Below are 23,218 nucleotides of genomic sequence, written 5' to 3'. Positions count from 1 at the left end.
ATCCCGAGCCCGGGATTGAACCCAGGACTACTCAGGACCTTTGTATTGTGAGGCAGACGCACTAACCCCTCTGCCACCGTGAAGCCAGGATTAATTTCCATTAATCACAATTAAATAACAATAGTTTTTAATCTATAGTATAGAAATGGTGTTTCACATTGCATAAGCAAAGTAAGTTAAGAAAGAATGGAATATATCTGCACTTAACGTGTTAAATAAATCATGATTTGTTTATTTTTTTACAAACATTTATCCACATTAAATCTGTTGTATGCCACTGTTAGGTACTGTCAGTAATGTTATATTTTCTGGTTGGAAAAATGTAACTGTGAGCAAGTTGCGAACAGCCTCTTTTGTGTTATTGATGTGCTGTTTTATGATGGAAGTGAATCAGTAAAAATGTCACCTCTTTCTGCAGAATGCGCATAATACTTTGTCAAGTCGACTGTTTTGTCATGTTTATTTTGTATTCATATTTCCCAAGGAGAGGACTAATGTTTAGCGTCTTCCACATTGGCTTGTGTTAATGCATCAACTATCCATTTGCACAAGCGCTATGATATTGCTACTTCGACAAACTGCTCGAAATGTGTTGCCGGAGACATTTCAGGGATTTAAAGTCAGATGGGTTAAAACATTGTAATCAGATTAGTAATGATGGATTAATTTGATTAATCAAAATAATTTCTTATTAAGAAATATTAACATGAAATATATATTGTGCTTGCAGTACTGTCAGTACGTCATATGTCAGAATGTGATGTTTTTATGTATTTGTTTTCTGTCTTCAGAGCTGCTATGACCTCCATTCAGCAGTTGAGGGGTGACCTCACCTCTCGTGGCGACCAACCGTCTACCAACTTGGCCACTTATTTCCAGGTGCGTCATACTCACAAGTGTTTGAATTGAAATGTATGCTTTATATCTGATACTTTATTAAAGGACATCTGCCTCTTTTTTTCGCCTTTGTTGTGGTTAGAACTGCACCGTGGATCCGACTCAGGATGTACTAAAGCGCTTGGAGACATTGGGACTGACATTCAGTCAGAGATTTGCCAAGGCAGTCGGTCCACGCTGCATTGTTCTTGGCAAACAGGTATAAAGTTGTACCCACAGACTGCAACACAACATGTGCTATGTATTGTGTTTAAAGTTGTAGTTTTTCCCTTTTCCAGAGATTTACCCTTGGTGTCAAACTCTACTACAAAGTCATGGAGGCGATGCTAAAATCGGTACATGAATTGATTCATGTTTTAAGAAAAAACGGTGTAAATAAGTTATTGTATCCTAGAAAACATGTTTTTGCCAACACAATTGCATACAAATAGTCGTATTATAGCAGACCTTTGATATTGTTTACTTTTCTTGAAGTTTCCATTTTTGCTTTACAGGAAGAGATACGACTGTCCGTCCAAAATTTCAGGTATTCTATAGTATTTATAAACTCAGTTGTTTATGCATTCTTTTCTACTTGAACTTTGGACATCCTTGCATGCTTTTTTTTTTACTTGATATCTGGTAAAGCATTCTTGGCCTTAAATCTTGTGTCTTTCATTCCAGTAAACTCCTCAATGACTCAACATTCCACACCTCGCTTTTGGCCTGTTCTCTAGAGGTTGTCATGGCAACATATGGAGGTGTGTGTTGTTGATTTTTTGTAATACAAGTTAATTAAAACATTATCTTGTATTGATCCATGAAACATGAAGCTTTTGTTAATGACACGTTGCACTAATGTTTGTTTACCACTCTCGATTAGAGAGCAGTTTTAAGACAGGGGGATACAATCACGGACGCGGTGGTGACCTGGCCGAAACAGACCTGTGCTTCCCTTGGATTTTGAACGTTTTGAACCTCACCGCCTTTGACTTTTACAAAGTAATCGAGAGCTTTATCAAAGCTGACCCGACTCTCAGCAAAGACATCATCAAACATTTGGAGACCTGCGAGAACCTTATCATGGAGCGCATCGCATGGAAGACGGTCAGTGAGCTTCAGCAAATAAACATACAGACACAACATAAATACATATTGTATGAACAAGGAGAATCTGTTTAACATTTGCAGATCCAGGAATACTTATTTGGCACCTTTGCACACATTGGGGGAAATTTCAAAAACATTTTTTGGATACGTAAAGCATTGAGGCAAAAGGAATACACACATTGATACGTGGCAAATAACACCACATTCAAAGGAAAACAATAGGACCACATTAATTACATACAATCATTATGCTCTTATAGGATCACACAATAGCCATAAAAATACAATATTGTTTACAAAACAAAAGGTAAAAATTATTTGCACACAATCCAGTTAGAAAAAATATTACCAAAAACATAATACCTCTAAACATAAAAAGGCATCCAATACATGTATACATTTGGCAAAAAATAAAGCCTTTAATACTATCATCATATTGTGAAAATTCATGTTGATGACACATTCTAACTGTGTCCCTCAAATTTACAGCAGCAAGTAGACAACCACATCCTCAACACAATGTAGTATCCTTGCTAGTGGCTAACGTCCCCCCACAGTGCGAGTCACTAATCCTTGTCTCCATGGCAGCAAAAAATATGTTTTTAACTTGTAGCATTATAACTGGAGGACGAGGAATAGCTAAAAATGCTACGCTACACACCATAGGACCTTTGTGTCAAAGTGAAGGCCCGCGGGCAAAATCCAGCCCACAAATTAATTATATATGGCCCCCGGGGATTATATTTGATTAGTATTAGAACCGGCCCGCAGGCCACAGCCTTCTGCTGCTGTTTTGCACATAACAATATTCCCATCAGTGTTGGTGCTAGGAGTCTTCAAAATGGGGTCCTAGGGACCCCATCAAGTCATAAAAATGGGGTCCCACAGTAAATTTTTGGGGTCCCACTTTTTTGTAACCGTTTTGAAAAAAAACAATAAATGTATGCATTATCTCACATTCTATATTGTGTTTTGGAAAAAGGTTGTCATAAACGTTACCTAATTGATTAAAAAAATAATACAAAAGAAAACGTTTTTTATACATATGTAAATGTATTCAGTGTAAACATTCATTCACTTTCTTCTTTCCGTCATGAATCTAAACTCTACTGCTGCCCGTATTTTTTTCAATATTTTTATTGTAATATTTTCAGAATGTGCTTGTTCTATTTTTGGCCAAAGTAAGACAAAGAAGACAATCTGAATTTATCTTTATTCTTTTAGTTTTAATGCCATGATTTTAATAGTCCGGCCCGCGTGTGCACAGATTTTCCTCCATGCGGACCCAGCTGAAATGAGTTTGACACCCCTGCCATAGGAGGATATAACAGGCCATGATACTTGTTAAGCTACAGTACTTGAATGTGAACAATACAAATATCAAATATCAGTATATGGTGGATACTCAACAATCTACAGTGATTAGATAGATTTTTTTGATCATAAAATCTTTTTTTTTCTCGTTTTTGTAATTTTTAGTAACTTAAGGAAATAAGTCCCTGGACACAGGCATACTTTAAGAGTAAAAATCTAAGGATTAAAATCTAAGTCAATAGTATGGGCTTATTTTATGTCATTTTGCAGTATTGACTTTATTTTACTCAAAATATTGTATGTAATAAAAAGGAATTCGGAAACATTACAACATGTACTTAATATTCCTACACTGCCATTCTGGGTTTTTATCTGATTAAAATTGTGATACAAAATGTGAATAATTCATTGAACTTAAAACATTTAATTATCATTATTGGTATGGCCAATACTGCTCCCGTAACTACTATTAAATCCGTACCTAAATTTGTAATATTACCCAAAACTTATGTAAGGTATCCAAAAAACTGAAGAATCAGCGATTATTACATTTTAACTGTATAGATGGAACCCGAAGGTCCTTGGTTCAATCCCCACCTAGTACCAACCTCGTCACGTCCGTTGTGTCCTGAGCAAGACACTTCACCCTTGCTCCTGATGGGTGATGGTTAGCGCCTTGCATGGCAGCTCCCTCCATCAGTGTTTGAATGTGTGTGTGAATGGGTAAATGTGGAAGTAGTGTCAAAGCGCTTTGAGTACCTTGAAGGTAGAAAAGCGCTACACAAGTACAACCCATTTGTCATTTATTTATGATTTATAAAATGCGGGTACTAAGTTATTTTGTGGTCTTTCTGTGTATTTTTTTTACGTTATTTGCGCTGTTGGGAGCGTATTAAAACGCCTGCTGGTCACTAATTATGGCATGAATTTAGCAACAGAGTACGTCAAACACAGCTGCAAAATTATACTTTGACGAAATTAAAGCATGTTTTATTGTAATTTTATGACCTGGAGTATGTTTAGAACTATATTTAGATTTATTATTTTAGTTGCGACACGTCCTTGCTTAAGTCATAGAGAAGTTTCTTAATCACACAAATGATGACTGAAGTGGTGAAGTTGTATTTTAATTTGCTTTTAAATTGTATGACAGTGTATCTAAGAAACACATTTTATTATTATTGCTTATTCATTTAGTTTGAATTTATTAATTTTAGCATTGCATAATTGTTTGTAGATTTATTTTTAATTATATGTACTTTCTTTAGCAGTATATTTAATTTGTATTTATTTTTGTGATCAGCCTTGATAATAATCTTTGGTTTTGGTTTTATATCATTTGACAATGTTTATCCTGTTAAACTGTAAGTAGGTTAGATATAATTATTGAATATGATTAAAATCAAGATTAGGGTTATTAATTTAGTCTTAATTTAGTGGTAATATTTGAGTGGGCCCATGGCCCCTGTGTATTGGAAAAAATGGGCCCCAGGGTCAAAAAGTTTAGGAACCCCTGTAGTACCATATATCAGACAGAACAATAGATAGTTATGAAGCTTTGCAATCTTCATTAAAAAAGATAAAAATCAGCCTAGGTATTCCTGCATCTTTTTGATAGCTTGAATAACATTTTTTTCGACCTACTCACTTCACTTGCCTTTTTCCGATTTTCTCATGCACAGGAGTTGGACAATTATTGAATTTTACTATGTGTTGCTGATTCAAATGATTGTTGACACTGTCCTCTGTGTAAGTTTATCACATTCTGTTAATCAGTGGCTCCCACTCCCTTTTTGTGCCAGGAGCTTCCCTGTGCACCAGGCTGCTGGAGAAGTAGGAAATGAGCGGGTTGAGGCAGCAGTTGAAGCTGGCCAGAGATAAAACGATTGGGTGGACAAGTTTTGTCTTCTTTCCTAGGCCGCAACTGGACATCAGCCCCACAGGCATAAGCGTATAGTCCAGCAGGTCGATGTGATAGGGGACAAAGCAGAGGAAGAAGACTCCTAGCACCCAGTAAATTAGGATGAGAGTGTGCCGGCGACGCTGTCTTGACTGGCGGAGGGCACTGAGCACCCGCCTGTAGCTGTAGAGTAGGCTGACTTTGGGTAGGATGAATGAAACCATCACTAAACCTAGGTCTATGAGTATGATTGTGCGGTGACGCTGTGAGGAAGGGTCCAGCAGGCATGAATGGTCTTGATGGGCTGCCACAGAGGCAAAGTCACACTGAGCCAAACCACCAAACACCAAATTGCCCCACTTTAAGAGCTGTGTCACACGCACCCTTCGTCCGGCTGATGCTAAAGGGTGCACATGTCTGCTACAGAGAGGCTCACCAAGTATATGACCGTGCTGTGGCTGGTGCAGCAAAATCCACAGTTTTCGCAGTGCCACGCTGTTAGTGGCCAAGTCTATCAGAAAGATGACGCTGTAGGTCACTTGGTAGAAGGTGAAGTGGTAGCTGATGTCCACAGTGCAGTTTGACAGAGATGTGCTTTGACTGACAAGCACTGTCAGTACAGTCATATTCCTCACCTCCATGGCTCCAAAGGTTGTTGCGCCCCTGTTGTAAATCCTCACAGAGTTGGAGGAAATGAGGTTGTTTTATGTGAACATATAATGTGAGAAGCAACGTGGTTATGAGCTTCTTTTATAGCAATTAAACCTATCGCAGGTAAAAAACATAATGAATTCAAATAGTCCACTGCTTTATTGAGGGTAAATTTGCAGAAGATAACAAACACAGACATAACCGGCCAAATGTTTACTTTTGTTTTAACTGCCTTTTGTCATAAATAAAAATGTTCGTTGTTGGAAAAAGTGACTTCAATTTGTGCCAATAACAAAATTGCAGTGCTGTCACTATCATAAAGAGTACGGTCATTATATTGCATCTTTTAATTAATATTATCACTTATTGTCAAGTGATTAGTGTTATAAATTTCAGAAAAACAATTGGGAATGTGTCATCTTGTCAAAAATACTTTTTATTATTTTGAAAACCCAAACCAAGTTTTTAAAGGTATTTTATTGTCAATAATACTGTATTGCAAAGTTAAAATAAAGTTCTTAAATATTAACTGGTTAAAGAAAAGATCACCATGTTTTTTTGTATGAGTGACTGACTTTTGAAGTATTTAAAAACTATTAAATAACAACCAAAAATATTAAGAAATGCTAATTTCACATTTTAACAAAAACCTAATTCTTATCTAGCTATAAGCTTAAAGATAATGTGAGTGTATTCGAATGTTGCCTGTCTATCTGTGTTGGACCTGCGATGAGGTGACGACTTGTCGAGGATGTACCCCGCCTACCGCCCAAATCCAGCTAGATAGGCTTTAGCACCCCGAAAGAGACAAGCGATAGAAAATGGATGGATGGATAATGCTGTAAATGTACATTAACTTGTTATCCTTTCATTATCCCTGCTTTACTTAAAATTAAACAAGATGCATATCGTGTGATTGATATTCAAACAACAATCATAAATACAGAAAACATTCCCCATGTAAAGTGGACACATCTTGCAAAACTAACTTTCAAAATAATAGCTGTGTGGATAGTAATGAAACTGAAAGTCACAGGGTGGTCACTCACCAGAATGTCATCCAAATGCAGTCATACTAGTTAATTTTCCACTCAGCTATTAATTAGGCCTCTTTGGATGCTGCAGCAGAACACATCATTGCAGAAGGAAAGGCTTCATGCCTCCACTCGCTCCCTCTTGGGTCCTCTCACACCATAAAGCTTTGTTTTAACCGCCACAGACCCAGTAAAAAAAATATCGCCGTGAGCTCCCACCTAAAAAAAAAAATAATCCACTTTATATATTTACTATTTAACTTTTTTATTAACTGTAAAAAAAAAATCATCTGGTTTTCAGACCTTAGACAGTGCTTGACTGAAGAATCAGTGGGCATTACTCACTTTATCGCTCCGTAGGAGACAGGCCTAATACAATCCACTTGAGATGTTTGCCGTTTTCAACTGATCAGCAATCAGTTTATGAGTTGCCAAGCCCAGTCGATCTTTACCGCAGCTGTGTCCAAGTTTTTACATTGTTAAATACACAAACCCCGTTTCCATATGAGTTGGGAAATTGTGTTAGATGTAAATTTAAATGGAATATAATGATTTGCAAATATTTTTCAACCCATATTCAATTTAATGCATTACAAAGACAATATATTTGATGTTAAAATTCATAAGTTTTATTTTTTTTTTGCAAATAATAATTAACTTAGAATTTCATGGCTGCAACACGTGCCAAAGTAGTTGGGAGAGGGCATGTTCACCACTGTGTCACATCACCTTTTCTTTTAACAACACTCAATAAACGTTTGGGAACTGGGGAAACTAATTGTTGAAGCTTTGAAAGTGGAATTCGTTCCTATTCTTGTTGTAAAGCTTCAGTCGTTCAACAGTCCGGGGTCTCCGCTGTCGTATTTTACGCTTCATAATGCGCCACACATTTTCGATGGGAGACAGGTCTGGACTGCAGGCAGGCCAGGAACGTACCCATACTCTTTTTTTTTTTTCACGAAGACACGCTGTTGTAACATGCTGAAATAAGCAGGGTCGTCCATGAAAAAGACGCCGCTTAGATGGCAGCGTATGTTGTTCCAAAACCTGTATGTACCTTTCAGCATTAATGGTGCCTTCACAGATGTGTAAGTTACCCATGCCTTGGGCACTAATGCACCCCCATACCATCGTAAATGCTGGCTTTTGAACTTTGCGTCGATAACAGTCTGGATGGTTCGCTTCCCCTTTGGTCAGGATGACCCGATGTCGAATATTTCCAAAAACAATTTGAAATGTGGACTCGTCAGATCACAGAACACTTTTCCACTTTGCATCAGTCCATCTTAGATGATCTCTGGCCCAGAGAAGCCAGAGGTATTTCTGGATGTTGTTGATAAATGGCTTTCCCTTTGCATAGTAGAGCTTTAACTTGCACTTGCAGATGTATCGACAACCTGTATTTAGTGACAGTGGTTTTCTGAAGTCCTGAACCCATGTGGTGATATCCTTTAGAGATTGATGTCGGTTTTTGATACAGTGCTGTCTGAGGGATCGAAGGTCACGGTCATTCAATGTTTGTTTCCGGCCATGCCGCTTACGTGGAGTGATTTCTCCAGTTTCTCTGAACCTTTTGATGATATTAGGGACCGTAGATGTTGAAATCCCTAAATTTCTTGCAATTGCACTTTGAGAAACGTTGTTCTTAAACTGTTTGACTCTTTGCTCATGCAGTTGTGGACAAAGGGGTGTACCTTGCCCCATCATTTCTTGTCAAAGACTGAGCATTTTTCTGGGAAGCTGTTTTTATACCCAATCAAGGCACCCACCTGTTCCCAATTAGCCTGCACACTTGTGGCATGTTCCAAATAAGTGTTCGATGAGTATTCCTCAACTTTATCAGTATTTATTGCCACCTTTGCCAACTTCTTTGTCACGTGTTGCTAGCATCAAATTCTAAAGTTAAGGATTATTTGCAAAGAAAAAAAAAGTTTATCAGGTTGAACATCAAATATGTTGTCTTTGTAGCATATTCAACTGAATATGGGTTTAAAATGATTTGCAAATCATTGTATTCCGTTTATATTTACACCCAACACGATTTCCCAACTCATATGGAAACGGGGTTTGTTGTAATCCGGTAAAAAGATTCACTCAAAAGGGATGCACGCTCAGGGAGACACAATAACATTTCTGGATTTGTTGTTGCACAACATACTGGAATTGAATGAATTCCAAGAAGGTGCTTGTCTCGCCAGAACACCGGTTAAAATTTGAGAGCAAGCTACAACAAAAGTGTTGTTTATCCATAGTGCAAAGCCTCTTCTAAGAGACTAATCCTTACCAAAATAGCGAAAAATGAAGGTCTTTTTTACAATTCCATCCATCTATTTTCTACCGCTTGTTCCTTACGGGGTCACGGAGGGGGGCGCTGGAGCCTATCTTTTAAGTGTTGATAATACTGGCGGACTAGAGGAAAAATAATGGCTCAGCATGCTACACACACACACACACACGCACACACCCACGGAGCAGGACGACACAAGAAGCTAACCGCTTAAGTTTGTGGGATGGATTCAGATGTTGATACTGTTGGTAACTATTAGAATCAGTTTATAAATGACACTTAAAGTGATTAGATTGATATATTTATTACAAAATCATTTGTCATTTTGGTTGTTTTAGTTATTGTTTACAAACTCAGGGAAAACGTCTTTAGATACAGGAAGGTTTAGAGGGCAAAATCCAAATAAATTAAAGCGGAACCGCCCTTTTTTGGGGAATTTTGCCTATCGTTCACAATCATTATGAAAGCCATGACGGTGGATGTCATTTTTTTGTAATGCATTATAAATATTAAATAAATGCAATTAAGTGTGAATGTGAATGTTGTTTGTGTTTGAATGTTGTTTGTTTATGTGTGTTGGGCTTGTGATGAGGTGGCAACTTGTCCATCTTCTGCTCGATTGTAGCTGGGATAGGCTCCAGCCATGCCCGTGACCCCAAGAGGGACAAGCGGTAGAAAATGGATGGATGGATGGAATTAAAAGTCCGCTTACAATGGAACCAATGGGAGCCGCTCAATCCTCCCTATAAAGCCCTTAAAACAACATCCAAACACCTGGTTGGTTTATATACATGATGTAAGTATATATGTAATGTAGTAACACGGACATTTATTATACCATTTAATATTTGCTTATTTTGGTCATTTTAAGCATACATGGCAAGCGCCCCCCACATCCCCAAAGGGAATAAGCGGTTGAAAATGGATGGATGGATGGTGCATTATTTACAAAAGCGTATCACGTTTGCTTTCTTTTTCTTCATCACTGATTATTACTCACTGCAGATGTTATGAGAGCCAACAAACATTATATAACATTATTTACTGTGTAAGGTATTTTGTCTTTAGGATAACTGCTAGGATTTTCATATATTCCCATTTGGATAAAAAAGTACTCATAATCCTTACGAAAAACGTGGTGGGGGTGCGGGCGGACCAAGCCTCTTTTCATGTCTTTCTCGCCAGTCTCGGGTTGTAAATGGCTGTCAGAGTGTACCAGCTTGTCAGATTACTTCCTTAGCCATCTACTGTCCAGGTGAGAGGCACTATTTATGATCTACAGTAAACTTCCAAAGAGCAGAGAAGCGAGGAAACAGCAGACCACACAGACACACAGTAGTGATCACATCACCGCTATAAATAGTTTGTTTTGTTAGCGTATATTATAACAATATAACTAATACTTGGTTAATTTTTAAGTCACAAAATGTAAATGGTGTATTGTCAGCGCTTTTTGAATAGTTATTTATTGTATGTTATGGGCGGGATATAGGACCTCCCATTGGCTCTACTGTAAGCAAACTTTTATGTACATTTATTTAATATTTACAATGTATTAAGTGCAGTGGTCCTTAGTGTGTGAATGTGAGTGTGAATGTTGTCTGTCTATTTGTGTTGGCCCTGCGATGAGGTGGCGACTTGTCTAGGGTGTACCCGCCTTCCGCCCGAATGCAACTGAGATAGACTCCAGCACCCCCTGCGAACCCAAAAGGGAAAAACATTAGAAATGGATGGAAGTGCAGTACCCCCTTTAAATAGGAGCCAATAATAGTTTTTGCCTTTATTGTGCACTAACCACATTCTTTTGTCAACAAAATGTATGTAGCATTTAATACCACAAATATGATACATCATCTGATTTACAACAATACTTGCACATTTTTAACTTAAAAAGATGAGCTTCCTGAAAATGTGTTAATGTACTTATTTTGCAATAAATCATTTTCAGTTCTATAATCTATTTTATGTATTAAATCGAGACTCGTGATCAGATTGATCTCAATCTAAAAAATCTGATTTCGATAGGAGGCCAAAAATGTTAATCAGGACATCCTTTCAATACAGTATTGAAAATGTTCCCTTTTACAAACATTTTCTTTATAAGATTTATTTTGAGAAGTTCAAGCATCTCAAAACGCACAGTTCACATTCTTTGCAGGTATGAAAGGAAACGGCCCAAAATGACATGTGTCATTCTTCTATACAATACAGTAGGGAGGGAGGGAGTAACCTTTGACACTGAACAAATGACTATGCAGATGCCAGACTCTTTGAATTTCATCATAACCCTTGATAGGCATAATACAATTGATTTCTGCGCAATCCTGTGTGTATGACATGTGATATGGTGAGTATTGCAAATTTCTCGAGGCATGTAGCTGCTTGCATGCGGATGTTTCACAGGTTTTGATGCATTTGCCCCTATCGGAGCAGACCCTCAGGGTGAGCCGCCTGACAGGAATGTTGGAGCTCTCACTTAGTTTTACAGCTTTTGCAAGAAACGACAAATATTTCACTTGTGTTCAAGCCACACCATGTTAGACTGATGTAGACACCATAGACCAGGGTTACTTTCATCACTGTTGGAGCTGCTTTGACAAACAAATGTGAACTTTTTATGTTTTATTTGTATGACTGTCAACATTTAAATTGTATATTTCACAATACAAAGGTTCTGTATTTGATCTTTGTGGAGTTTAGATGTTTGGATGTTCTCCCAATGACTGCGTGGGTTCCCTCTGGGTACTCCAGCTTCCTCCCACCTCCAAAGACATGCACCTGGGGATAGGTTGATTGGTAACACTAAATTGGCTGTAGTGTGTGAATGTGAGTGTGAATGTTGTCTGTCTATCTGAGTTGGCCCTGCAAGGAGGTGGCGACTTGTCCAAGGTGTACCCCACCTCTCGCCCGAGTGTAGCCGGGATAGGCTCCAGCACACCCGCGACTCCGAGAGGGACAAGTGGTAGAAAATGGATAAATGGATGATTACTCTGGTTCAAATCTTCTGGTATTCTGGTACCTGTTTTACCTTACTTTACTAAAAGTATGTATGCCAGCACACATCCTAATAACTTGTTTAGTTTTGAGCATTGTCAATGTTATTCAACTTCCGCCGACTATTACAGTTTTTTTTTTAATTGACTACACCTGTAAGCTGTTGTGTCATTGTAAGTTCTTGCAGTTGGCCGGTCATACTACACACATGTTGTGATGTAAGCAATTGTATGACTCATTCGTATAAACCAATAATTTGCTTGCACAGTAATAACTGGTAAATTTGTAACACCGCACTCTTGTACAGTCATTTTATTTGCTGTCAGAATGAAGCAATACCAATCAATGAAGTGCCTGAATGAAAGACCTGGAAACTACTGAGTACATAAAAACAGCTTTAAATACTGGTTTTAGAACATCATCATCATGAGTAAACACTGATACTTATTTGAAAGTGTCCAAATGAATCATGCAAGTCAGGAGAAAAGGATTTCATTTGTTTTGTCACTATGACAATGATGTTGATCCTCATTATTATACTGTCAATGTCATTAAATCCCAGTTATTGGTGTTTATTCAAACATCCCATAACATTTTATAGCTCACCAACAGCCATCAATTTTATATTGCATCAGATGCTTGAGTTTTCAGAAAACTTTGTAGTATATGTGCCTGAGAACTTCTGAGATTTTAGAGACCTCAAGGCCAGGTTTTTTGGTGTTGAATTTGGGCTGTTCTGCCGACTGTCGCCCTGTAATCTGTCTAGAAGCTTAACGCCATTGTGCCACACCGTAGACTTGCGTTTGATGGAGCTCTGAATGGTTTCTGAAGTGAAGTAGTAAATCACTGGATCAAAGCAGCAGTTGGTCACAGCAATGCACAGTGCAATTGGGTAGATGGCTCTAACCACGTATTCCGCGTCACATCCCTTAAGAACATTTGAGCGGACCAGAGAGTAAAATATGAGATTGACGTTGTAGGGGATGAAACAGAAGCAGAAGATGAGCAGATGCACAACGATCATCCTCAAAATTTTTGCTTTGTTGACGCTTCCGCCGCGGCTGATGGTCTGGGGTTTCTTCAAAGTCTGTAGAACCATCACCGAGCAGAAGGCATTGACCATCAGCGGGATGATGAAGCCGACTGTCTCAATAAATACCACCACTTTGGACAGCTTAGACTGCCACTGCTTATTAGAGTAGTTTTCAAAGCAGTAGTTTGAAGAGGCGTTGACATTTTTGAGTGAAGTGGTGTCCAGAAGGAATCCGGTGGGTATACTTCCAGAAAGAACTAACACCCACACTGTAAGACATGCGAGTTTGGCATTCCGCTTAGTCCTTATGGCCTGGGATCGGAATGGGTGCACAATGGCCAGAAAGCGGTCAACGCTGATGCAGGTTAGGAAGAGGATGCTGCCATACATGTTGGTGTAAAAAAGTGCCACGGAAATCTTGCAGAGCACTCTCCCAAACATCCATTCTCGCTTGATGAAGTAGACTATCCGAAAAGGCAGGCTGAGGACAAAGAGAGAGTCTGAAACGACGAGGTTCACCATGTACGTCGTGGTCTCGTTCCTCAACTTCAAGGTGCACCCAAATATGTAGACGGCTACCATGTTGAAGAAAAATCCGACTATAAACACCACGCTGAAAACTGCGCTGTACAGAGGGTACTTGAAGTCATCACTTTTGTTGCACCTCATAAAAGTGTGAGTGGCACCCAGCGTCTTTAGGGTGCTGTTAAACATGTTTAGATCAAGTAGGGGATCCTGTGTGGAAGAACTCTCTTCAGTCATCGCTGGTATAAGAAACAGTTTGTGTAATAGCCTGCAACAATCCACTTGTTTGCATTTCAGTTGGAAGAGATTAAAAACGTTGGCGTGCTGAAAAATACTCACTTCCCCACAAATTTTCTTTGTTGTAGTCTGTTTGTAAACGCTGTACTCCACGTTGTTAAATCCTCAATGAAAAAAGTGAAGTATTTTCCTAGTCTTAGAACGTGAAGAGATCTTTTCCTCTCCTTTGTGTCCCATCAGCAAGCCTTCTGGGCGTGATTATCTTTTAAAAGCTTCAAGCTTGTCAGACGATCCGACACCAAAGAACTCCCAGGACTGCTGAAGCACAAAGGGAGGAGCTTCCACTCTTGCCAAAGTCCTCCCATTACTGCTTTGTTTTTTTCCCCTCACCTTTAATTTCAATATTTATATCAAGACTTGTTATTCCACAACGTTTGAATAGCTTTTTTTATTTTGGTTGCTGTATTTGATTATGTAGATCAGCAACATAATTGAATATCCCAAACAGCATGTAATAATGCCATGTTATGTGTACACGAGACGGGATCAGTAATGATTTACATTTTTTCAAATAGAAAGTAAATACTGGACTTTGGTTCGTATGTCACTGAATATTGCAAGAGTTGTCACGTAGCAGGAAGACTGGTGTCGTCAGTAGGGTGTGTCCAATACGCACAGGAAGAGCACAGTAGTTGCAGGTCCATACTTGCAGCTGCTGTGTTCTTTGTAAACCACACCTGTCTACACCAGTCTGTTTGCCTCCTGCTGTCCACATGCTGATGATCACGTGCTGAAATCTCAAATTCACACAGTAAAAGTTGTGTGTGTTTTTATCTTGTGTGCAATAATATTCCTGCAAAGCTTCAAAAAAATGCACATTCACAGTAAAAATGTATCACCGAGCTTGCCCGAGTAAAGTCTACGGTTTTATTGCATTGTTATGGCTGTCTTTCTTTTCTGCATAAAATCAACTGCCTTCTCGTTTGTATGACACACAGAGGCATAAGTATTTATCTGATATTAGAAGTAAGTTATTGCTTTATCTATTTTTGCAGGACTCTCATCTCTTTGAGCTCCTGAAGCAGGAGCATGAAAGTGGTGCCGTGGAACAGACGGAGACTCCGGCTAGTTTCAGCCAACCACTACAGCACAACCACACTGCCGCTGACCTGTAAGTCCACTTGTTCACCGCTAGCTCGGTTGCTGTCAGTCAAATCTTGCAAAACTACCATGAATCAGAATTATAGTTTAGTCATAGCTTGTCACTCTAGTTACACACGAGAGTGTCGTAACGAATGTTTAAACAAGAGTTGGTCTGTTGCAATGGAGAAGGGGAAGTAGAAATATGTCGATTGTGATTTTTCTTCTAACAACATAGTATATTAAATTCTTTATTGGTATTGCAAACCAGCAGTATAGTGTAGTGAGATGAGGTTAGCAGCTCACCTAATTACTTTGGATTTATAATTGATCAACTCTTACTTCATTTTTGAGACCATTGTATATGTTTTAGGGATAATGATAAACTGCAATAAAATTCCCGAAGGTTAGTAATACCACCTAATTTTTTAATCACCGAAAAACAGTCATTTATTAATGCAACGCTGGCCGACAAACTACTCCGACTTTGCTCCGGAGATTTCCCCCCGGAGTACACAGCCACGCGCTTGGTTTAACGTCATTTTCACTCACTTCTCGACATGCGCTTAAGAGCGCACTGCTGTGATTAGATGGAGACGGGTGTGGACAATATTGGAGACGGACGCATTTGTCTCTCACTAAAATTATACAGCAAAGGGGAAAACTCTTTGCTTTTGCTTTTATTTTGTCAATATGACGTGAAGGAACATGTAGCAGGTGATATGTCGGGAACGTTGCTACAACTTGTCTATAAAGTCTTTAGTTTGTTTTCTGGGATGCTCACTCGTCCTTTATTTAACTGCTAACTGTATCAGTGTTCAAATAACATCAATACTAGCTATAATGTTTTGTCAGCTCATTAAACTGAATGCAGGCCGTAAAGACTGTGTATGAGGTGTGAGAGGTGTCACTCCTTTATTTTTGTTGGCCAAACTGTTGTACTGAAACACTAAGAGGCGTTGGAGAAGAGACTTCATCTTCATTAGCCAAACCGCATTGGGTTTTGTATTGATATCAAAAGTAAACACCAGGTTTTTTTTTTTACATTACTTGTTTTTTCATGTCACAAAGGTATTCCTTTAAAAAACATTAATGTCAAAAAGCATTTTCTTAATGTTTTGTGTATAGTTAATTCCTATACAACATATTGCTGCTCAAACTCTTTAATAGATATGACCCCAATACTGCATCTACGCGTACATAACTTAAAAAATCAAATGAATAATTAAATAAATACCTCCCTCTATCAAAATAGAAAAATAGAGACAAAGACATCATGTAATGATAAAAAGCTGATACGTTGATATTATCAATGAACAAAAAAAACAAATACTTGTCTTTAGATATTCGGATAACGTTTATCTCTATATAGCCTTTTAATTAGACATAACAAATTATATGATGGTATTACGTTCACATACCAACACTACTTTACCTAACAATCAGTAATCATGATTTCAATTTTGATTAAAAAAAATTATCTTAATTATTACGTCGGCGGTAATTGGCAGCCCTAAATCTCATACATGAGCACTATTTTTATCTATATGGACAAAAAGTGCAGTTATGGCTTATGGCCATCAGGGGCCACCTTTCAAAATTGTTACATTGTTTTTTATTTTTGAATCTCTTATGCCCATAAAGTGCTATCTTGCACAATGTTCACATTTATTTTTGTTATTTTTTTTCTGCCAAATTACTTTGTCTATGTCACGTGAAGGAACATGTAGAACGTGATATGTCGGGAACGTTGCTACAACTTGTTTATAAAGTCTTTAATTTGTTTACTGGGATGCTCACTCGTCCTTTATTTAACTGCTAACTATCAGTGTTCAAATAACATCAATACTAGCTATAATGTTTGTGTTGTTTTCATATGCAAATTCAATTTCTACTTGGGGTCCATGAAACAGTGTTTTTATCTACAATTATGTTTCTTCTACCAAGGTTATCATTTTAAATATGTTGTTTTTTTGTTTTTTTTAAACTCGGTTAAAACATTTCAGTATAGCTTTGTTTTGTTTTTTATTTTGAGCACGTTTAAAAATACCGCAATAATAATGATAACCGTTATAAGAAATGTTCATGCCGTGACACCCCTAATATGTTTATTTGAAATCTAAACACTGGCTGAATTTTGACAGATATATGGCCCACCAACCCAACATGGCTGTCACAATTAACAAGTTAACTCATTTGATTAATCACAAAGAAATATTGAATTAATCATGAACACACTTATTAATCTTGCACTTTATTTTGACTGCACAAGCTCTTTTACATTAACTGCTGTACGATCAATTTTAAAATAAATACATACGTCAGGTCAGTACAAAAATGAGTGAGAAGACTTCGACTGATGTGCTCGCTAGCAAATTTCACCCCAAAATACAGCCGGAAAGAACTTTAAATAAAACTGTCACTAAGGTTTGTGCAAATAAATGACATGCATTGAAGTAAAAAAATTAAAAATGTTCCTGGATGACATGACAATAAAATTGTATTTCAGTACAAATATTGGGGTCTTTTCTTAAGTGAATTTTTATTATTCACGCGAATAATGACATGCGATTAATCATGATCTATCCAAATTCCAAAATATGATTAATCTGATTTAAAAAGATAATAATTATTTGACAGCTCTATAATAAAAATATATTATGTTTCTTTATTAAACTGTCATTGTGGGCTCTCTCCGGGTATGCCGGCTTTCTCCCTCTTACAATGACATTCGCCTGGGGATAGGCTGATTGGCGACACTAAAATTTGGCCCTAATGAGTGAATGTGAGTGTGAATGGTTGTCTGTCTATCTCTGTTTAAACCCTCCTTCCACAATACTTTGTCTAATTGTTTGAGCTTGTCATGCATCACTCAGTCAAAAGGTTGACACATAACTGCTGCAAGTGGGGGAAAATTGCATTTGACTCATATGGACCAAAGCTTAAAAACAAATACATTTGGCAGCCTAATACTGTTCTATATAAGTTGTGCAGGGTTGTACTAGAACTGGATCCTATTTAATTGCAAGTAGTTTAAGTGCAAATATAGATGTTCTGGAGGATACAGTGTTGATTTCTTTCTACAGTAATGTTGACTCTGCCCTCTCTTTACACATTGTCGTGTTAGGTATCTCTCTCCTGTCCGCCCGGGCCTTCGCACCGTGCCTCCTGTGTCCCCCGCCAATCCAGACTCTCCAGCTGCTCCTCCACCTCCACCTCCACCACCCAACCAGCCTGTCTCGCAATTTGCCGGCCAGAACGCTCGGCACCCGAGATCCAACTCTCTCAGCCTCTTCTATAAGAAATGTAAGATTTAGCACAAAAGCTACTACGCCGCAACTGAACAGCAAGCATTTTTTATGAGTACATTCCTACTTGTTGTCATGTAATGTACATGAACCACAACAATCATTTGATATCCTTTAAAAGCATAATTTAATATTACACTGTGTCAGTTGTACTAAAATACAAATATACATAACCAGAATATGGACATGCACTCAGGGAGAAATGTCAGCGTGTGCAGTACATCATGGGTCTTGGGTTTTGGGGCCTTATATAAGCACACCTCAGCACTGCTCTTTGGAGAAGACCAACAAATGTTTATTGTTATGCGCACAGTAAAGAAACAAGTTTCCATGCTGTCCATTAATTTGTAGTAAACAAAACTTGGTGAGTGTACAGTAAGAGAAGGCAGTATTATGAATTTAAAAATAATAATAAACCGCAATAAAAATTAACAATGCAGAAAGTAAAATAATGCCTAAAATGTGTCAATAGAGCAAATCGTAATATGCATACAGAGGAAATACAGAAAATCTATAAAAGATAATGCCATTGTAGCTGAGGTAGTTTGGTTTCTGATGTGTGGTTTCTGCAGTGTATCGTCTAGCCTACACCAGGCTAAAGATGCTGTGCTCCTATCTACTGTCCTCCCATCCTGAGCTGGAGCCCATCATCTGGACTCTCTTCCAGCACACCCTGCAGCAAGAGTACGAGTTGATGAGAGACCGTCACCTGGACCAGGTAGCTTGGAACCTCCACTTGTGTCTTACCTTCTTCCTGTCTCACCACCTCATCGCTGTCTAAACTCAATCTCCTAATGCATTTCTTTCACTTTCCTCGTCTAGCTGATGATGTCAGCTATGTACGCCATCTGTAAAGTGAAGAGTGTTGAGTTGCGCTTCAAGACTATTGTGTCATCATACAAGAACATGCCCAACACCAGCCAGGAGGTGACGTCAGCCATCTACAAGCACCATCGTTTAATTGACCCCTCGGCTTCTTAGTGAATATTGGCTTGTTTGTGTGTGTGTGTGCATGTGCGTGTGAGTGTGCATGTGTGTGCATGTGTGTGCGTGTGCGTGCGTGCGTGCGTGTGTGTGTGCGTGCATGTGTGTGCGTGTACGTGTGTGTGTGTGTGTGTGTGTGTGTATGTGTGTGTGTGTGTGTGTGTGTGTACAGACCTTCAAGCACGTGCTGATCACAGAGGGCCACTATGACTCCATTATTGTATTCTATAACGACGTGTTCATGCAGAGGCTGAAAACAAACATCCTGCAGTATGCTTCCCAAAGGGTGAGACCCTTGCACCCACAAATTCAGCCTCATTTCTACTAAGCAGCATACTTCTGTTAAGTTTGCATACACTGGTGAACCAATTTCCCCTTTTCCAATTCATATTACCGGTACCTACTTATTTTGGCAGAGCAGGCACATTCTTTCTAAAACTAATATTATTATCATATGAACTACCTTTGCAAATGTTGAATTTTTTTTAAGTGTTCTTGCTATTGACATGTATTATTATCATAATGTATTGTATTCTGAATAATACAATGGATTAAGACTATTTAATCTGATGTGACAAGCAGGTACCAAACAATACGATTTCTAGTACCTGATCAGAGTTGATACTGACAACTGTTGTTGTGCTAGCAGAGGTCTTTCTTCTTTGCATCCCAACCTGTTGTTTTACACAAAAGAATAAAATCATTCTTGTCGGGCATGTCCTTTCCTGCTGATAAATACTATGGATCCTGCACCTAGCACTCAGACTAGATAAGTCCTATCAAAGTCTGAGAGCACTGAAGAAGCTTGCTCGAATGAGAGGCCAAACATCTTCTAAAACCATCTGAACAATTCAGTTGTGATCAATTCATACCCCTGAGAATACATTGACCGGGTTGAATGAGAATATTGACAAGCACATAATGTTGACACAAACAGGATGGTTTCTTGTTGTTTGAGCAGATAAACACACAATGTATTAGCTCTAAACTCTAGGACAATGCTTTGTGTGTAAGCCTTGTTTTTAACCAGAGCTATTCAACTAAATTGATTTGGGGATCACATTTCTAGAGAGGTAAAAACGGGCGGGGGGCCATTAATGTTGAAGATCAGGCTTTCAATGCTTCATTTGTTGTTTGTTTCGTTCCAGCCGCCTACCCTTTCTCCAATCCCACAAATACCATGCAGCCCTTATAAATTCCCCAGCTCACCTCTGCGTGTGCCAGGAAGCAACAACGTATACATCTCGCCCATGAAGAGCCCTCGCCTGTCCCCTGGCATAATGACTCCTCGTAGCAGGTCAGCTCCTCACGGTGGCAGCACAGCAACGTTCTGTCAGCTTCAGTGAAGTGATGACTAAGTTTGTCTCTCTCTACAGAATGCTGGTGTCCATTGGTGAATCTTTTGGGGTGGGTTTCCTCTTGTGTGCATTATACAGCTTCTTCTTGATCAACAATCACAATGTCAATGTTTATGTTATTTGTTTTTTCATCATGTGTAGCAGTCCAATCGCTTCCAGAGGATCAACCAGATGGTCAACAATGGCGAGCGCTCCTTCAAGAGAACTTTGGATATGGGAGGCACTCCCAAGCCTCTGAAGAGGTTACGATTTGATGAAGATGGGCAAGATGAAACCGATGGCAGGTGGGTTGAAGCCTTTTGTAAAAAAAAAAATCATATTATTATGGGTATTGGGTTTAAAGAAGACAAGAACAATGTTGAGTGGCAACGAACGCGAGGAGATGCCATCTGCCTTAAAGGTTTTTTTATGCAAAATACATTTTTAAAATGATGTTATAACAGCAGTATGTGATAAAGTGTGTGCAGGCACGTGGCACACACAATTCTTCATGAGTGACTCTTCCATTTACGAACCAACATTTTTTAATGAATGAAAACTAATTTTTAACCACAGAACAACACAAACAGATGACCACCTTAGGTGTGATTGTAAATGTATGAATTCTTGTTTGCCCTGAGTGACTGGCCCACAGTCATGGGTGTACGTTAACCTAATGTGAAGCTGAAAAGCCGAGCAGTTTTGGAGAGATCTATATCCAGAGTGTCATTAGAAAAACTGTAATATGCATTGAGGTAATTTACATCACAAAAAGCAGTTGTTCTTTTAAAGACATATGAGAGCAAGTTTTCCCTCTTTGAACTAGAAAATAACAATATTTTTACTAACATATCAATGCACTTAAGTACAAACATCACCATCCATCAACTACCAATGAAAACATACAAAAGCAACTGATCAAATTGTAAGCGTATTATTATATCCTCCAATGTTCATCAAGTTTTCTGCTAGTTGTCACTTAGGTTGCCAAATCTATGAACATTAAGTAAAGGACAACTTGTTGGCAAAGCCGCCCGACCGATAGTCTTCACTTTTTTCCTTGTTTTACTTTTGTTAAACCATTTTGATGCCATTTGACTCAAACTGGAATTATTTGGATGCATGTTTTGGGTTATTAAGAATACATGAAGAAAAAAATGTCTAATAATTGATTTTAAAATCAAAAAACAAAGTTAACAATAAAGCAACTTTCAGTGGGCTATTGCTTGTTTAATAAGTTATCTACCGTGCATTTTGTGGTTTGAACCCACATTTTCTGCTTTAAAAACACTTTGACCACCAGAACTACCATTGTAAATATAATAATAATCGGTATGTTTGGTAAGGCAATTACGTTTGTTATGAAATTTTAAATAGGGTACACTTATTGACTGACATTACAAGCTCTTTACCAGGTCAAGAGTTAAAAAAAAACCCATCCCGATGACCAATCCACTACGTCTAACACTCCCTCTTCCTGGTCTGACATAAAATACACCTTACACAGCAAAACATAATGCTACAAAATCATATTTTTGAAAAATGTATGATTTTACTTAGTAATTTAAGAGCATCAAAAATCTCTTCTGATCCCGTGCTCCTGGCACATGCATGTCTGTGTGCAAGGCCCCTGAACTGGGTGACCGAGAAACTTTGACCCGCAGTCAGCTAGGATAGTCTCCAGCTTACCTACGGCCCTAGAAAATGGATGGATGCATGGACAGTAGTGAATCTCTGCGCTCCGTCTCCCTTAGCTTGGGAATCATTGGCTTGAAATACCTTGAATAAGATTATTTTACATACACAAGGAAAAAAAGTCATGCTATGTAAATGAATCGTGTCCTTCCTTATATTTGACTAACCTGAGTATTTAAATAGTTTAGAAATCTACATATTCTTCATGATGGATGTTTGATGATTGGTGTACTGTAATTTAAACAGCAAATCTGGCAGAGATTCAACCCTCATGAAGAGGCTCAATGAGATGAGTAAGTAGATGGTCTTTGCACTTCATCTTATTTTACATGTATCATTCATTTTACAGTGAATATACTGAAGCAATCACTAACACCAGAGCTCCTTTCTACGCAGACTCCACCTGCAGTCGTATGAAGGAGGATGCAGAATCTCGAAGGGAGAAGCAATAAAACCTACTGAACCAACCCTGCACTGTTTGTCAAAATGAACTGGGTTTTTTTGGTTGTTTTTTTGGGGGCGTGGCATGGTTAAGTTTGTCTGTACATTTAGTGTGATTCTAGTTTCTATTTAATTTTATTTTTTTTGTCTCTAAGGAGTGATATTTGATGTGAATAGTAGGTTAGGAGGCTTTAATCACAAATAATGATTGGTTTCATTAGAAGTGAGATTAGTTGAGTTTATTTTTTTAAGACTGACTTAACTGAAGCTACAACACAAACTTGACTTTGTTTTTGTGTATTTGTCATTTGGAATCTTTCAGTCATAATGTGACATTTGCAGTGTGAAATTT

At 38.3% G+C, this 23,218-nt stretch overlaps 2 protein-coding genes and 1 pseudogene across 4 annotated transcripts in view; 1 reads left to right on the top strand and 2 right to left on the bottom strand.

Annotated features, from left to right (window-relative positions):
- Positions 1–23,218, top strand: part of rb1 (retinoblastoma 1) — a 50,410-nt gene that overhangs the window by 26,557 nt on the left and 635 nt on the right. For all 3 annotated transcript variants that reach the window (XM_061897689.1, XM_061897690.1, XM_061897691.1), the window contains 16 exons: positions 792–879; positions 980–1,096; positions 1,176–1,232; positions 1,392–1,423; positions 1,561–1,637; positions 1,760–1,983; positions 15,017–15,132; positions 18,229–18,407; positions 18,982–19,127; positions 19,232–19,336; positions 19,566–19,679; positions 20,542–20,690; positions 20,770–20,800; positions 20,893–21,035; positions 22,672–22,718; positions 22,822–23,218. The exon at positions 22,822–23,218 is cut by the window's right edge and continues 635 nt beyond it. In XM_061897689.1, coding sequence (XP_061753673.1) covers positions 792–879; positions 980–1,096; positions 1,176–1,232; positions 1,392–1,423; positions 1,561–1,637; positions 1,760–1,983; positions 15,017–15,132; positions 18,229–18,407; positions 18,982–19,127; positions 19,232–19,336; positions 19,566–19,679; positions 20,542–20,690; positions 20,770–20,800; positions 20,893–21,035; positions 22,672–22,718; positions 22,822–22,877 — 1,681 coding nt within the window. In that variant the 3' untranslated portion in view covers positions 22,878–23,218. The remainder of the gene's footprint in view (positions 1–791; positions 880–979; positions 1,097–1,175; positions 1,233–1,391; positions 1,424–1,560; positions 1,638–1,759; positions 1,984–15,016; positions 15,133–18,228; positions 18,408–18,981; positions 19,128–19,231; positions 19,337–19,565; positions 19,680–20,541; positions 20,691–20,769; positions 20,801–20,892; positions 21,036–22,671; positions 22,719–22,821) is intronic.
- Positions 1,764–12,314, bottom strand: LOC133551215 (putative P2Y purinoceptor 10; annotated as a pseudogene).
- Positions 12,464–14,291, bottom strand: LOC133551214 (lysophosphatidic acid receptor 6-like). Its single transcript, XM_061897695.1, has one exon. The coding sequence runs from the start codon at positions 13,959–13,961 to the stop codon at positions 12,798–12,800; it is 1,164 nt and encodes a 387-aa protein (XP_061753679.1). The 5' UTR covers positions 13,962–14,291; the 3' UTR covers positions 12,464–12,797.

This window comes from Nerophis ophidion, linkage group LG04, assembly GCF_033978795.1.
Source record: "Nerophis ophidion isolate RoL-2023_Sa linkage group LG04, RoL_Noph_v1.0, whole genome shotgun sequence".
Classification (NCBI taxonomy): Eukaryota; Metazoa; Chordata; class Actinopteri; order Syngnathiformes; family Syngnathidae; genus Nerophis; species Nerophis ophidion.
The sequence above is the reverse complement of the archived record's forward strand: the minus strand, read 5'-3'. Positions and strand labels throughout refer to the sequence as shown.